The sequence below is a fragment of the Hyla sarda genome, chromosome 9, assembly GCF_029499605.1.
Source record: "Hyla sarda isolate aHylSar1 chromosome 9, aHylSar1.hap1, whole genome shotgun sequence".
In the NCBI taxonomy this organism is placed as follows: Eukaryota; Metazoa; Chordata; class Amphibia; order Anura; family Hylidae; genus Hyla; species Hyla sarda.
In genome coordinates this window covers 15,895,434-15,912,372 of record NC_079197.1, presented here as the reverse complement: position 1 = coordinate 15,912,372, position 16,939 = coordinate 15,895,434, and the positions used below count along the sequence as shown (strand labels likewise).

General features: G+C 48.3%; 1 protein-coding gene across 5 annotated transcripts in view; it reads right to left on the bottom strand.

Moving 5' to 3' along the window:
• Nucleotides 1–16,939, bottom strand: part of WNK3 (WNK lysine deficient protein kinase 3) — a 133,578-nt gene that overhangs the window by 20,818 nt on the left and 95,821 nt on the right. For 4 of the 5 annotated variants that reach the window (XM_056540436.1, XM_056540434.1, XM_056540432.1 and 1 more), the window contains 3 exons: nt 9,748–10,556; nt 4,983–5,076; nt 4,287–4,414 (listed from right to left, as the gene is read on the bottom strand). In XM_056540436.1, coding sequence (XP_056396411.1) covers nt 4,287–4,414; nt 4,983–5,076; nt 9,748–10,556 — 1,031 coding nt within the window. The remainder of the gene's footprint in view (nt 1–4,286; nt 4,415–4,982; nt 5,077–9,747; nt 10,557–16,939) is intronic. The other variant, XM_056540437.1, reaches the window with a different exon arrangement.

Here is a 16,939-nt window from a genome sequence, read left to right as displayed (position 1 = left end):
AGGAAGAGGAGGGAAGAGATAGGGGAGGGCGAAGTGTAACCAGGGAATTACCAGGGCGTCCAGGGCTAGTGCCAAGGGATCCCGGGACTTCGCCACAAAGCGGGGAATTTTCTGGTTGTGGCTGGACGCAAACAGGTCCACGTCCGGGGTGCCCCAGAAGTTGCAGATTTCCGCAAACACCTCTGGATGAAGAGACCACTTTTCGAGGTTGGCTGAGGAGCGACTGAGAAAGTCCACTTCCCAATTTTTCACCCTGTTATGTGGTTTGCCAAGATGGAGGGAACTCTGAGCTCCCCCCAGAGAAGGATCTTTGAGACATTGGCCATCGCCGCTGAGCTGCATATGCTGCCCTGGCGATTGACATACGCCACAGCTGTGGCGTTGTCCAACTGGACTTGAACAGGACTGTTCTGGAGAAGGCGCTCCCAATGGTGGAGGCAAAGGTAGATTGCCCTGAGTTCCAGGATGTTGATGGGGAGAAGCGCTTCCAGGGAGGACGAAAAACTGAAATAAAAAGGATGGAAAAGCGCTCCACTGTGAAGGACAATAAACAAAAGAAGGTGAGCCCCTAACAATAGAGAGACTCACCAGATGGTGTTGTGCTATAGAGGCACAACACTCTAGCAGGCATATAATCCTTTCGGAAGGTTGGGATGGAAACTCCACCTGGACATCCACCTAGGACTGCAGCTTATCCCGCCCTCGGCTAGGCATAGGGAACGTGAACTGAAGATTGTGCACTTTTTATGGTGCACAGGTAATAGGGATATTTCAGCGAGGTACACAGCCAAGGTAAATGGTAAAAGTATTTATTTTTTTACATGTAACGCGTTTCAAGGACGCTCCGTCCTCTTCCTCTGAGGAAGAGGACGGAGCGTCCTTGAAACGCGTTACATGTAAAAAAATAAATACATTTAACTTGGTTGTGGACAGCGCTGAAATATCCCTATTACCTGTGCACCATAAAAAGTGCACAATCTTCAGTTCAGGGAGGACCAAAGGCCCCTGGACATCCAGTCCCTGAAGACTCCTCCCCAATCGCTGAGATTGGCATCCATCGTGAAGACCTGCCACTGGAGGGGCAGAAAGGATCGCCCCTGACAAAGAAGAGGGGACCGAAGCCACCACAGGAGGGACTGGAGAGTCCTGGAAGGAAGAATGATCCTGCGATCAAGGGATAGCGGAGAAATTTGAAGAGGGCGATAATGAAACTGGGCGAAAGGAACGGCTTCCATGGCCGCCACCATCCGACCCAGGACTTCCATGCAGAACCCAATGAAAACTGGAACAGGACGTTGGAGAATCCAAACACCTGATAATAGAGCAAGGCGCTCGTCCAGTGCAAGCTGAATACGGGCGGTCGCCGTGTTGAACTGTAGTCCCAGGAAGATTAGAGACTGGGTGGGAGTCAGGTTGGACTTTTCCCTTATTGCCCACCCAGCCGAAACGAGACAAGGTCTGAAGAGTGAGACGGAGACTCTCTTGATTCTGGGCCCTGGTTAGAGCCTTGACCAGGAGGTTGTCCAGGTAGGGGATTATGGACACACCCCATGCTCGCAGGATGGCGATCACTACCGCCAGGACCTTGTTGAAGACCCTTGGAGCTGTTGCAAGTCCAAAGGGAAGGGCCACAAACTGAAAATGGCCCTCTGGAACAGCAAAGCGAAGATCACGCTGATGTACTGGAAAATGGGGATGTGGAGGTAGGCATCTCTGATATCCACCGAGGATAAAAGGAAGCTCAGTGAGAGATTTTTTGGAAGCGGCCTCAGAGTCCCAGGCCTTTAGCCACATGGGACGACGAAGTGCCAGTAGATTACCTGTGGCAAAAGCCGTACAACGGGCCGACTGCATAGAAGCAGAGCACAAATAGTCTCCCAGCATTGGAGAGTTGAAGTGCAAGATCCGCCAAATCTTCTGAAGGGGCCCGAACAAAATGCCCTGGTGGAGTTGAGAAGCCCAGAAAGAAAGGGATTTTGACGCCCAAGCAGAAGCGAAGGTAGGAAGTAAAGATGAACCTGCTGCTTCAATGGCGAATTTTGCCAGATTTTCAATCCTCTTGTCCGCCGGGTGCTTAACGGATGTTGAATCCGCCAAAGGCAGAGTAGTCGCTTTTGACAAACTATTGGTGGAGATGTCCATCTTGCAATGAGGTCCTGGGCAAAAAGGAAACTGTGCCTGAACCTTCTTAGTCCCTTGAAAGCGCTTGTCAGGATGCTTCAATGCTATTTCCAGTAAGATGTCAAATTCAGCATGAGAGCTGAAAACCTTAGGAGAGGGACGGGAGCGGTGAAAGGAAACTTCTGTTCTGGAGCTGGGTCCGAAGTTCCTGGGTCCTCTAGGTGAAAGGTGTCCCTGATGGCCGAGACCAAGTTGTCCACCATGTTGGACGTGCTTGTTCGGTTCTCTGAGTCAGAGGCAGAACCTGACGATTCATCTTCCAGTTCCCCAGGAGAGTGGAAGCAGGATGAGGCAGCCTTGAATGAAGGCAAAACAGACCTGGTACACAGATCTGGAGACCTAGGACAGCGACCAGGAGAGTGGCCCTTAGAGGGGCGTTTTCGGGGTGTCGGGGAAGAGGAGCAAGACCTATGAGGACAGCGCCTATTCCGGCTTGCAGACTCTGGAGATGAGCCAGAGGAGAAACCCCTAGGGCACTTGTGAGAGAGCCTAACATAAGGAGAAGGAGAGTGAGCCTCTCTGGAGGGCTGGCGTAAGGAAGACCTCTCCAATGCAGTCACCACAGAACGGGAGACCTGCTCCAGGTTGGAAAAAGACTGGGAGAGGGAAGACACCAATTCCAGAGGGAGAGCAGAGCCCACAGGTTCTGGTGGAAAGTCCTGGGAAGATATACCAGGAGGGTCGGGGCGCGCAGTGGTGCAGGAAGGACAAGTGGGTTCAGCAGAACAACAATTCATTTTAGTTTTGCAGCCCACACAGGCGTAATAGGTGACCAGGGCCGCAGGGCCATGTCTGGGGGGGGGGGGGGGGGCGTTTAGTTCTGGGTTCGGACATAGTGCAAGCAAAAGTAGAAATGGAGCAGTCTCACCCAGTGTCCCTCAGGAAGAGAAGAAGCAGGATGTGTAAATAAAAGCCAGAGGGAGGAAGGGGGGGTGCTAGACCAATGAGAAGGATGGGGCAGAACCAGCACCAGCCAGGCCCTCATTGGTTCAAAATTAGTTAACCAAACCCACCCAATGCGCACGCTGAAGCACTATTAGGTCGGAATCCCTGCCAGTGGGGAGTGGGCGGAGCTAAACTCAGTGAGGAGAAAAACCCTGAATGCTCTGTATACTAAGGAAAGTGCAACCGAGAGGAGAGCTGTCAGCAGGTGCCGAGCAGAGCTGTGAAAATGCCCTTAATGAAGTAAAAACACATATTAAAATGTCCTGCACCACTGTTTCTATCCTCAATATTCAGAATGGCCGAGCAGGAGACTGTCCCCAGAGTGAATAAAAAGGCGTGGGCTTCAAATATGGGTGCTACAGAGGTTTAGAATCCTGAGAAGGGCTAGAAACCTGAAAATAAAGGGAGATAAATACTCACCTTGTCCTTAGAAAACTTAATGAAGTCTTCAGTCAGCTAGTTAACACCTGCATTATGCCGGGCTGAAATAGCGAGACGAGCAGGGACCCAGACCCAGTGGTACAACCCCAGGTACTGACCGGTGGCAAGAAGGGGTTGACAGTGCATGACTCTATGCCTGTGCCCCTTCTTTGCAAATGGGGAAAACCCCACCTAAAAAGAGAGAAATAAAAGGAAGAGACCATTCTAACTATACATCCCTAAACTCAAAAATAAGAAAAATAAGCTACCAGGTCTGGAGAACTCCAGACCTGTGTCTGCCTCCTACTGATACTAAGGTAGAACTGTTTAGCTCAGGTGCCTGTGGGCGGGTATATCCTGCTGGGAGGGGCTGACTTTTCTTGTTGCCTAGTGTCAGTCTCCCAGTGGCAGCAGCATATACCAACGGTCTGTGTCCCCCAATGCAGCCGATCAAGAAAAGTCCCTGAAACTTTTTCCCAACAATATTAAAAGTAAACAAAAAATAAAGGAGAGGTTGTCTTAAAAATCTTACGCAATTTGCTTGTGAGTATAAGTATGCTATAACAGGGATGCTGTGTGAATGCACAATATTCACACCACTGTTCTTACATAATGGGACAGATCCAAAATGTCAGAAACACAGCCTATAGACAAGAGTTTCTAAAAAAAATAAAAAAGTAGACAATTTTTTATTTAAAATAATCCATACAATCTCTTTATTCCCTATGAAACACACACACCTGAAAACGTCCACGTTTGAAGGCACTGCTACCTGATGAGGATCCCTCGGACAAGGCACATTCAGCCAGTGCTTCTACCACCATTTGCGTAGCGTCAGGTACTTCTCGTCTCACACCATCATCATCAGCTAATCAAAAGAAAAAAAAGAAAAAAAAAAAAAAAGAAAAAATCTCAGGAGTTTGTTAAATTAGTAAAGTGTGAAGACCTGGTATCCTACTACAAAAGTGAAGGAGGGGCAAAGGAATAAAACGGTACGTGCGGGCTCCAGCTAAAATACATGTTGCCATGCTCAGGCAAAAACCAGTGGTTCACATGAAAGACATAAAGCAATGATAGTCCGATGCTCTTACAACGTGTCATTAAAGACACTGCTAAACAAACACAATAACAAAAAAAGAAAGGAAAAAAAGTGAAAGTGCAAGAAACGTGAGGGAACATTTCTAAGGATGAAAAAAAATTAAATAAAAAACCAACTCACTAAAAAGAAATATATACGTACGGAAATAACCAAAAGGGATGTTCCTATGTACGGGCCTAACTGTAAGCAACACTACCTTGGCGGACTCTTGACCTCTTGAATAAGCTGTTGGAATGCCGCAACCTGCATGCCCAGCTTTTTAATTTGCGAGCCCACGGTTTCTTGCTAATGGGGTTTTTGAGACTAGGACAAGTAAAGCTTAGGCCAAAATATCCACCTCCTGTCTGTAGATGCGCGGCTCCAGTGCCCATAGAACGTTTGGTGCAGGCATGAGAAGAACTTCCAGGATGCCAGGCGTCTTCAGAGCTTTCCTGGACATGATGAAAAAGAAACCCCCAATGTGAATACTACTAGAAATAGTTTGAGGTAACATTTTTAAAAGCAAATTCCCTTTTTGGGTCTGACTCCCAGCATCTCCTGCCGATCGGCAAATAGAAGATGCCACAGTGCACAAGAATGCTGCAGTCTCTTTAAATAGGCACCTACAGTTTTGTAAAACATTGGGACCTCCTAGAATCAGACAGTTATTCCCTATACTGTGGATAAGAGATACGTTTTTCTAAACTAGATTTTCCCCTAAACCCCTTAATAATGCAACCAATTTTCATTTCGGCATTTACAACTTTATCTCCTTAGCTTCTGATCCTTCTTATGCCATATCTCTTAAAATATTTCATTTATACAGTCATCTGTGAGCTTGTTTTTTGTGGGACTGTCTTTAGTAGTCACACCTTACATATACCATAAAATGTATTGTGAAACAAAAAAAACAAAAAATAGAATTTGAAAAAATTTTGTAGGGTGGAATTGTGCTTTATGGTAAAACGTAAATGTTATCTTCTGTGAGTCATATATTGTGACCAAAAAATCTGCAATTCTGGCATATGTTATATTCATATTATATTTTATTATATATTTTATAATAAAAAAAAATTTAAATATATTTTCTTGGTTGCTCTTCATTGGGAGACACTTTACTGATGGGTATATGCTCTTGCCACTAGGAGAAGCTGACACTAGGAAAAAAAAAAGTCGGCTCCTCCCTGGCAGGACATACCTGCCCACCTGCAGTGAGGCAATTAGGTGCTCCCCAGACCTGTTTTTTTTTTTTTTTTTTTTTTTTTTTTTTTTAATTATTTTCTAATAAGGACTGTTTAGATTCTTTACTTGCTTTTGTTTCCTTTTTTCAGGTGGGGGTTCATGAGCATGGCACTACCTGTTCCCCCATATGCGGCTAAGGGGCACAGGGCATAAAGTATGCACCATTAACCCCTTCCTGCTAATGGCCAGCACCTGGGGTTGCACCTAGGGTCCGGGTCCCCCTATCTTCCCTGCTCGTCCTGTCTGTCTCAGCATGACATGATGCAGGTGACTAAAAGCTGGCTGAAGACATCTTAGGTTCCCCCTCAGTTCCCGTTCTGGCGGGATGTTTCTTCGGAGTGTTCTGGTCCACTTAGACTCTTGGGATCCAAGACCGGTTAGTCCTTGGCTTGAACTCCGTCCTAGGATGCTGTGGCATGCCTTCTTTTCAGGGGGCTTTGGGTCTTTGTGATGGTTGAGTTCTCGGGCATGTGTAGTGATCCGGCCCAGACTCCTCAGCGATCCCATTTGGTGGGCGGGTTTTCTGTACTCCACTTCACTTCTTCATGTTTCGACAAGGAATGTTGTCGTCCGGAGAGTTTTTTCACGGACGTCTGTTTTCCTTACTCTTCAGGGGTCTTCCAGGTGACTGAAATCTCCAGTTTCCATGTCGGTCTCTCTGGTATTCAGGATGCCCCCTTTTCAGGGTGTTCTGCTCCCTTCTTCCTTCGGGGTCCATGTCCACCCGAGTTAGAGGGCGTTCTGGTTATCCGGATTCCACCAGTCCGGCTATTGTTGCCTTCTGGGTGCTCATGACGGGCCCTTGGGACAGGAGTTTTTGGGTCTGCAGCTATTCAGTTCTTTGTTCTCATGCACCAGACCTCTCCAGAGCAGATTTCTGTCTTTTTTTCCTGTGGTTTCTGGTCTCCACCTCCGGTGCTAGACTTCTGCTCAGACATACACTGCGCTCCCAGCTGGGTTCCTGGGGGTGGTTTCCTATCTGCTTCTGGGATGGTTCCGGCCCATCTGGCTTCCTGGTCGACCTTTTCTTGTCTCTTTCATAGGAAGAGACAAAAAGAATCGCACTCACCACATACGTAGTCCCGAAATTCCAAAACGTTTATTTCTTTCAGAGGTGAAGCAGCACATACAGGAGTGCGTCACACACCTGGCCGGAAGAAGCGTCGCCTGATGTGAAACTAGTTGCCAACCACTCCCCGCTTCATGGAATTGCCATTCCTATACGTGCTGCTTTGGAATTTCGGGACTACGTATGTGTCAAGTGCGATTCTTTTCGTCTCTTCATATTGAATTTTACATCTTCTATATTGCTGTTGAAGCCGCACCGCCCCAGTTTCCCAGAAACAGCAGCATTTGGTATACTGGTTGTTTATTGTCCGACATGTTAAGCTGGTTCCTATTGCTCTGCAGTGCCATTTTCTTCTGCCTTTTCTTGTCTCTCTATATGGACCAGGTGCCTTGGGTCTCTACAGAAGAAAGTCCCTTCCTCGGCGTCCTAGTCTGTCTCCATGGACGGGGATCTTCCGGGAGCTCAATTTCTGGTCCTAGTTTGAATCTAACCTTTGGTCTCGCACACAGGCCATGTGGACAAGCGAGTTCGGTCTCGGGACCGATTCCTTTTCTCTGGTGGTTTTTCCCACCCTAGGGGACTACTTTTGTACGTCCCATCAGTAAGGTATCCCCCAATGAAGAGTGACCGAGAAAAGGAGATTTTTTTTTGGCATTCACCGTAAAGTCTCTCTCTCGTAGCCTTCATTGGGGGACACTGCACCCACCCATTTCTTCATCTTTTTTCCGGTTCTTGGGTTGTATACCCGGGATTCCTTTCTAGGGTCCTTCGGAAATATTTCTTTGTTGGCTTCTCCTACAGCTTTGTGACAAAACTGATTACTTCAATGAAGGTGGGCGGGTATATCCTGCCGGGGAGAAGCCAACTTTTTTTTCCTAGTGTCAGCGCCTCCTAGTGGCAAGAGCATATACCCATCAATAAGGTGTCCCCCAATAAAGGCTACGAGAAAACTTTTTTACGGTCAGTACAAAAAAAAAAAAAATCTACTGTTAACTTTTATTAATTTTAAAATGTATAAAAATTTTATAGGGAACTGGTATAAGCAATCATTCGGTTGCTCGTACAGACCAATGGTATACTATACAGTCATGGCCGTAAATGATGGCACCCCTGAAATTTTTCAAGAAAATTAAGTATTTCTCACAGAAAAGGATTGCAGTAACACATGTTCTGCTATAAACATGTTTATTCCCTTTGCGTGTATTGGAACTAAACCAAAAAAGGGAGGAAAAAAGAAAATTGGACATAATGTCACCCCAAACTCCAAAAACGGTCTGGACAAAATTATTGGCACCCTTAACTTAATATTTGGTTGCACACCCTTTGGAAAAAATAACTGAAGTCACTTCCTATAACCATCAATAAGCTTCTTACACCTCTCTGCCGGAATGTTGGACCACTCTTCCTTTGCAAACTGCTCCAGGCAATTTTAAGATCTCTCCACAGGTGTTCAATGGGATTTAGATCTGGACTCATTGCTGGCCACTTCAGAACTCTCCAGCGCTTTGTTGCCATCCATTTCTGGGTGCATTTTGACGTATGTTTGGGGTCTTTGTCCTGCTGGAAGACTCAAGATCTCAGACGCAAACCCAGATTTTGGCTTACTCAAGTTCTTTTTTGGCAAAATGTGGTCTTGCGTTTTTATGTCTCTGTCAGTTTCATTTCATTTAAATGTCCACGGACAGTTCGCACTGACACTGATGCTCCCTGAGCCTGCAGGACCACTTGAATCTCTTTGGAACTTGTTTGGGGCTGCTTATCCACCATCCAAACTATCCTGCGTTGACACCTTTCATCAATTTTACTCTTCTGTCCACGCCCAGGGAGATTAGCTACAGTGCCATGGGTTGCAAACTTCTTGATAATGTTGCACACAGTGGACAAAGGCAAATCTAGATCTCTGGAGGTGGACTTGAGATTGTTGATATTTTTCCACAATTTTGGTTCTCAAGTCCTCAGACAGTTCTCTTCTCCTCTTTCTGTTGCCCATGCTTAGTGTAGCACACACAATGCAACGACTAAGTTAACTTCTCTCTTTTTTTATCTACTTTTCGGTGTGATTTTTATATTGCCCACACCTGTTACTTACCCCAGGTGAGTTAATAGGAGCATCACATGCTTGAAACAATCTTATTTTTCCACAATTTTGAAAGGGTTCCAATAAATTTGTACAGACCATTTTTGGAGTTTGGTGTGACATTATGTCCAATTGGCTTTTTTTCCTCCTTTTTTGGTTTAGTTCCAATACACACAAAGGGAATAAACATGTGTATGGCAAAACGTGTTCCTTGCAATCCTTCTCTGTGAGAAATACTTCACACTTTATTAAAAAATGTCAGGGGTACCAACATTTACTGCCATGACTAATATTATGATTTGTTAGCTCTGCACTGTACTGCTACAGCCTGTTACAGTACACAGATTTCTCTATACATCATTAACAACTCTATGGATAGTTCTGTTAACTATTACAGGATAATGCTGCAGTACCTTGTACTGCCACTGATCATATACTGTTGGACATCAATTTTAAAGACAACATCTCCTCCACTTCAGAGCTGCTATTCAGAAGTGGATGAGATTATTCTTGATTACCAAAATTTTTGCAGCAGGAAGCAAAAATCAATTCTTTACAGAAACAAAATACAGGTCTAATAAAAAAAATAAAGCTACCATTCAATCAGATTATGCAAGAAAGAGACCGTCAGCCAGTTAAACAAAAGCATAGGAGACTAAAGAGAATAACACTAGCAAACTTGCACTCCCAGTAAAGAAATGTCTCAGGCAGGTCTTTGAGACATCAATTACTTACAGAAGGTGTTAATTCACCAGGAACCGCAATGACCGCTTCAGCAGCTTTGATGGGAATGGGATCAACAGGCTCTGTCTGTTCCGGAGTGGCCTGAATACTGTCAGGATTCGCTGCGTCAGGGGCAGGACAAGACAGGGTATCCTCAGCAGAAGATGAAAGGGGGGATTCTGTACTCTGGGTCTCCTTCTGGCTGTCGGCATAAGAGCTGGCAGAGCTGTCTTGATATAACAGGTTTCTCAATTTTTCATCAAGGGTTTTGATACAGTTATCAGAATATTCTATTTTTGGGGGACCTTCGCTGTCAGACTCCTGAACTGAAGTTGAATGCACAAGCGACACTTCAGAGACAGGTGTCTGCGGATAGTATGGAGCTTCTGAAGGTCCGATGCTGTCGGACTTTGTAAGACTAAGAGACATAAGCGTGGTATTTTGAGCAGACAAGGGACCAGAAGTGGGTTGGACAACAGACTCCACTGTGGAACCACTACTATTTGCCACTTGAGCATTCAGATCACTACCAGCGAGAATGGCAGGGTGCTGAGCTTCTGTTATCACAGCTATATTGTTGTTATATAATTCAGGCTCTTTCTGAATCTGATTTTCTGCTAAGCCATTGCTATTAATGGTAGATGAGAGGACTTCACTACCATTTAACACATGAGGGATAACTACCAGAGGCTCTGTATCTTTGGAAGAAACCTGGCCTTCTGAGGATGTGGAGACTAGAGTATGTCCTGTCTGAAAGGAGCAGTTTTGCTTAGCACTAGAAAGATCCTCAGGAAGACTACGCCTTGTTTCATTATGTGGTCCTGAAAAGAAAAAAAAAAAGAAATATATGAATACCATACTTAAGCTTGCCAGACACAAGATGTCTGTAGAACACTTGCTGATCTCCTGTAGTTACCCCACAACTAAATCAATTGAACCGGCATGGAGAAGTGATAAGCAGCTGCAAGATTCTTCTCGTGGTGCTTATTTCCTAAGGGCTGAGTAAGTAGGAAACAAATACAGTCAGGTCCATAAATATTGGAACATTGACCAAATTCTAACATTTTTGCCTCTATACACCACCACAAAGGATTTGAAATGAAAAAAAAAACAAGATGTGCTTTAACTCCAGACTGTAAGCTTTAATTTGAGGGTATTTACATCCAAATCAGATGAACGGTGTAGGAATTACAACAGTGTCCATATGTGCACCCCACTTGCTAAGGGACCAAAAGTAATGGGACAATTGGCTTCTCAGCTGTTCCATGTCCAGGTGTGTTATTCCCTCATTTTCCCAATGACAATGAGCAGATAAAAGGTCCAGAGTTCATTTCAAGTGTGCTATTTGCATTTGGAATATGTTGCTGTCAACTCTCAAGATGAGATCCAAAGAGCTGTCACTATTAGTGAAGCAAGCCATCATTAGGCTGAAAAAAACAAAACAAACCCATCAGAGAGATAGCCAAAACATTAGGCATGGCCAAAAAGGAGATTTTTGTTTACTTACCGTAAAATCTTTCTCGAAGGATCCATTGGGGACACAGACCGTGGTTGTATGCTGCTGTCTCTAGGAGGTGTGACACTATGGTAATAAAAAAGTCTGCTCCTCCCAGCAGGATATACCCGCCTTCGGGCTCTGAGCTAATCAGTTTAAGTTCCAGAGCAATAGGAGGAGACCAACTGGTCAAAGAAAAACCCAAAACTGTCCAAGAACCAGAAGAAAAAACATAACTGAACACACCCTCGGACAGAGAACCAAAGTAAAATCCCCAAAAGAGTGGGAGCTGGGCCCCCCAATGGATCCTTCGAGAAAGAGATAAGCAGTCAGGCAGACGGACGATCCACTGCCGCCTGCAACACTTTACGACCCAGACTAGCATCAGCCGATGCGAAAGTTTAAATTCGGTAAAACCTCGAGAAAGTGTGCAAAGATGACCAGATAGCCGCCTTGCAAATCAGCAAGGCCGAGGCTCTGTTCTGGAGAGCCCAGGATGCCCCAAAAGAACGGGTAGAATGAGCCACAACCCTGAAAGGAGGAATCTTCCCCTTACAGCGATAGACTTCCGAAATGGCCGATCGAATCCACCGAAAAATGGTGGCCTTGGAAGCAGGTTGTCCCTTGCGACGACCTTCCGTAAGGACGAAAAAGAAATCACACTGACGAAACAAAGAAGTGATTGAGAGATAAGACCGAACAGCCCGAACTACATCCAGCTTGTGTAGTAAGCGCTCCTTAGGATGAGAAGGCGCTGGACGAAAGGACGGGAGGACAATGTCCTCATTGAGATGAAAGGCCGAGACCACCTTAGGCAAAAAGGAAGGATCTGGCCGGAAAACCAACCTTGTCCTGTGGATCACCAGAAACGGAGAGCGGCAGGAAAGAGCTGCCAATTCAGACACCCTCCGGATGGAGGCGATAGCAACAAGAAAGGAGGCGGAGAGACACCTCTCTAAGGGGCTCAAAGGGTGCACCCTGGAGGGCACTCAGAACCAAATTCAAGTCCCAAGGGGGAGAGGGTGACCGATAAGGAGGAACAGCGTGCGCCACTCCTTGAAGGAAGGTCCGTACATGAGAATTAGAAGCCAAGGCGCTGGAAAAGAACAGCAAGGGCCAAAACCCGACCTTTAAGCGAACTGAGAGATAACCCCAGTTCCAACCCCGACTGCATAAAGGAGAGAAGACGGGGAACCGAGAAGGTTACTGGGGAGAAGTCCTGAGCTTCACACCAACGAAAATAAGACCGCCAAGTACGGTGGTAAATTCTTGCGGAGGAGGACTTACGAGCCTTGAGCATGGTGTGAATGACTTTGGAAGAGAACCCGCGGTCCCTCAAAACTGCGGTCTCAACCGCCACGCCGTCAAATGCAGCGACTAAATTGGGGTGGCAAAGAGGTCCATGAGAGAGCAGGTCCGGGCGGAGTGGAAGGCGTAGTGGGGCGTCGTCCAGCAGCCGGACCACGTCGGCGTACCACGACCTTCGGGGCCAATCTGGAGCTACCAGAATGGCGGGACGTCCTCTGCCTTGAGCTTCCTCAGCACCCTGGGAAGGAGCGGAAGAGGAGGGAACAGATAGTGTAAGAGTCCCTGAACCGTCCAAACCCTGAACACACCGCCCCAGCCCGACAGGCTGCCATCCGTTGTAACAACCTGCCAATGAAGGGGAAGAAACGACCGCCCTTGGAGCAGAAGGGGGAGCGGAGCCACCAGAGCAGAGACTGACGGACCCTGCTAGGGAGAACAATCTGACGATCGAGGGACAGAGGGGACCTGTTCCATCGAGAGAGAATCGTTAGTTGAAGAGGGCGGTAATGAAATTGGGCAAAGGGTACGGCCTCCATAGTTGCCACCATCCGACCCAGGACTTCCATACAAGTGCGGATGGAGACTGATACCTGGGTCCGAAGGGAGTGGACCCCCGACCGGAGCGCCAAATTCGGGCAGAGGCCGTGTCGAATCGAAGTCCCAGGAAGGTTAGAGACTGGGTAGGACGGAGGACTGACTTGTCCCGGTTGACCATCCACCCGAAGCGAGTCAGTGACGTCCAGATTCTCCAGTGGCTAGACCGAAGGGGAGGGCTACGAATCGAAAGTGCCCCTCCGGAACCGCAAAGCGGAGGTACAGATGATGGCCTGGAAATATTGGCACATGGAGGTAGGCATCCTTGATGTCCACCGATGAAAGGAACTCCCCTTGTTCCAGGGACGCCACCACCGAATGGAGAGATTCCATTTGGAAGTGGCGGATGAGAAGGTGACGGTTGAGACGCTTGAGGTCTAGGATTGGTCGCACAGAACAGTCCTTCTTGTGGACCACAAAAAGATTTGAATAGAAACCCCGAAAACGTTCCCCTGGAGGAACGGGAACGATAACCCCCTGGAGAAGCAGAGACTGGAGAGCCGCTCGAAATTGCTTCACCAGGAGGAGACCGGGGAGCCCGGGATCGAAAAATGCGGTCCCTCGGAAGGGAGGCAAATTCGATTCGGTAACCGTTGGACACCATGTCCCTGACCCAAGAGTCCTGAATGTGTGAGGTCCAGATGTCTCGAAAAAGCAAGAGACTACCTCCCACCCGAGAAGAAACCGCGGGTGGGGGCCTCACTTCATGCAGAAGTGGGTTTGTGGTTGCCTGATTTGGGCACAAAACGGCCGGAACGGTTGGAGTCCGACTTAAAAGACGGGCGTGCCCGGAACGAGGGAGCCTTCTTGTCCCGCGAGGGCGCCTGCGCGGACCGTTTGCTGGAGCCAGAGGTCCGAAAGGACCGAAAAGGTAAAGGACTTCCTTTGGGAAGTAGTGCGAGCCTTATTTTGAGGTAACAAGGAACACTTCCCTCCCATTGCCTCCGAGATAATCTCATCAAGGCGTTTGCCAAAAAGATGCCCCCCCCCCCGTATAGGGAAGCTCCGTGAGAGACCTTTTGGAAGCGGCATCCGCATTCCAAGCTTTAAGCCACATAGAGCGGCGGAGAGCCGCTAGGTGACCCACAGCAAAGGCAGAACAACGGGCTGACTGCATGGAAGCTGAGCACAGAAAGTCCCCAGCTTTAGAGCATTGGAGAGCCAGAGCAGATAGATCCTCTGGGGGGATCTCGCTAAGATATCCTGATGGAGCTTTTGGCACCACTCCAACAGAGCCTTGGACACCCATGTCGAGGCGAAGATGGGAAGAAGAGAAGAGCCAGCTGCTTCAGAAGCAAACTTCGCTAAGGATTCTACCTTCTTGTCCGTGGGATCCTTGAAGGCAGCGGCATCTGCCAGAGGCAGTGTAGTCGCCTTAGAGATCCGGGAGATTGGTGGATCCACTGAGGGAGGGGAAACCGGCTTAGCGACAAAGTCCTTGTCAAATGGATAACTTTCTTGAATTGTCTTGATTCCCGGGAACCTCTTGTCTGGATGTTTCATGCAGATTCCAGAATGTCGTCAAAGTCAGCGTGAGAGCTGAACCTTTGAGGTGCTGGCTTAGCACGATGAAAGGATACTCCTGGATTGACATCCGAAGATCCTGGGACCTCCAAGTGAAAGGTGTCTCTTATGGCTGTCAACAATGAGTTCACTGTTGCAATTGAGTCCGAGCGGTCCTCTAAGTCAGATGCCGGCTCGGAAGCCTCGTCCACCAGTTCACCAGGGGAATGTTAATGAGTAGAGGCAGTCCTGGAGGGAGGGTGACCCTGACCGGGTACGCGGCTCTGGTGTGGCAGAGCGGCGACTCCGAGATCGTCCTCTGGAGGAGCGACGTTTGTGCCCAGATGACGGGGGGGGGCGGGACCCACGAGGGGAACGCTCAAGTCTATCTGAAGACTCAATGGAAGAGGCAGACGAGGCACCCCTAGTACGCTTGTGGGAGCATGAAGTATGTGGAGACGAGGAGTGGGCCCTCTCAAAGGTCCTGCGCAGGGAAGACCCCTTCAAGGCGGACACCACTTCCCGGGAGGCCTCAGCCACCGAACGGGAGACTTGGGTCAAGTCAGCCATATACTGGGTCAGGGAAGAGACCCAGGCTGGTGGAGCGGCTGAACCCACCGGGACCGAAGGGGCATCAGGGGGTACCAGGGGGTCTGGGGGAGCAGTGGAGCAGGCAGGGCCAGTGGGCTCAGCAGAGCCAGACATCTTGGTATTACAGTGCTTACAGACAAAGTAAGTCACTGAAGTTCCAGGTTTCTGTTTAGAGGGAGGAACAGCTCTGGGTACGGACATAATGTGAGAAAAGGAGACAGGAATTTTTTCACCCTAGTCTGTGTCCCGTCAGCTGCAGTGAGGAGAACTCGCTCCGTGCAGCTCGAGTGAATGAACAGGCCAGCCAATAGGAAGAGAGGGGCGTGCCTGAAGCAAGGCAGTAACTAACTGACCCCTTCTCACTGAAAATCGCGCCCACGGCGCTGATTGGAGGTTGCTTCGCGCCTCTGAGAGCTCCCAGCCCTGTGGGCGGAGCTACAGACCGGCCAAAAAGAACTGTCATGGCACCCGCTCCTTGTCCCGAGCGCACATGTATGCCGCATATGCGCTCGGGGGAATAGAGGGGGCGGTCTAAACGCCGGCAGAGACTGCCGGCGAAAGTGAAAGTAAGCCGGCGCTGAAGCGCCCGGCTCATAGCAGCGCCGCGGCTTTCAGACGCTTATAAGGCGCTGTCGGCAAAGCGAAAGCAAGCCGGCGCTGAGAGCTCCCGGCCCGAACAGCGCCGCCGCTGACAGCCGCATATAAGGTGCTGAGGATGTAGTTGCACCAAGCACACACACACACACAATAAAGTGAAGTGCCCCATATTACATGCCCCCTCAGGTGCCACTGCTCCCCCAGAATAAAGTGCAGCCCCTGTATAAGCCAGCCCCATAACCTGAAGGTGGGCCAAAAACAGGGGGTCTCCAGAGGTAGCGAGTCCGTACCTATGGAGAAAAAGGGGGGGTACTTACCTCAGTCAGAAGAACTTACCTAATGGAGTCTTCAGTGAAGTCTTCAGTCAGCTTTAGTTACCTGCATCACGCCTGGCTGCTATGCGCGAGCGAGGCGAGAAGGGAAATAGGGGGACCCGGACCAATGAGGTAGCAACCCAGGCGCTGACCGTTGGTGAGGGGGGGGGGGGGGGGTGAACAGCGCAATATACGCAATGTCTGTGCCCCCTTACTCGCAATGGGGAAACAGGGAACCGGAGTCCCTGAGTCACCACCTGAAAACAGAAAAGAAAAAGGAATAAAAAACTAACACGTCCCTATACTAGGAAATCAAAAAATCAGAAGACCTGGTCTGGAGAAATCCAGACCATGTCCACCTCCTTCAGACACTAAGCTTAAAAACTGATTAGCTCAGAGCCTGAAGGCAGGTATATCCTGCTGGGAGGAGCAGACTTTTTTTATTACCATAGAGTCACACCTCCTAGAGACAGCAGCATACACCCACGGTCTGTGACCCCCCAATGGAACCGATAGAGAAACAACAGTTTGGAACGCACCGGGGAGCTCAGCAACACCAAAAGACCCGGAAGACCAAGGAAAACAACTGTGGTGGATGAGCAAAGAATTATTTCCCTGGTGAAGAAATCCCCTTCACAACAGTTGGCCAGATCAAGAACACTCTCCAGGAGGTAGGTGTAGGTGTGTCAAAGTCAACAATCAGAGAAGACTTCACCAGAGTGAATACAAAGGTTTCACCACAACATGGAAACCATTGGTGGGCCTCAAAAACAGGAAGGACAAATTAGAGTTTACCAAACAT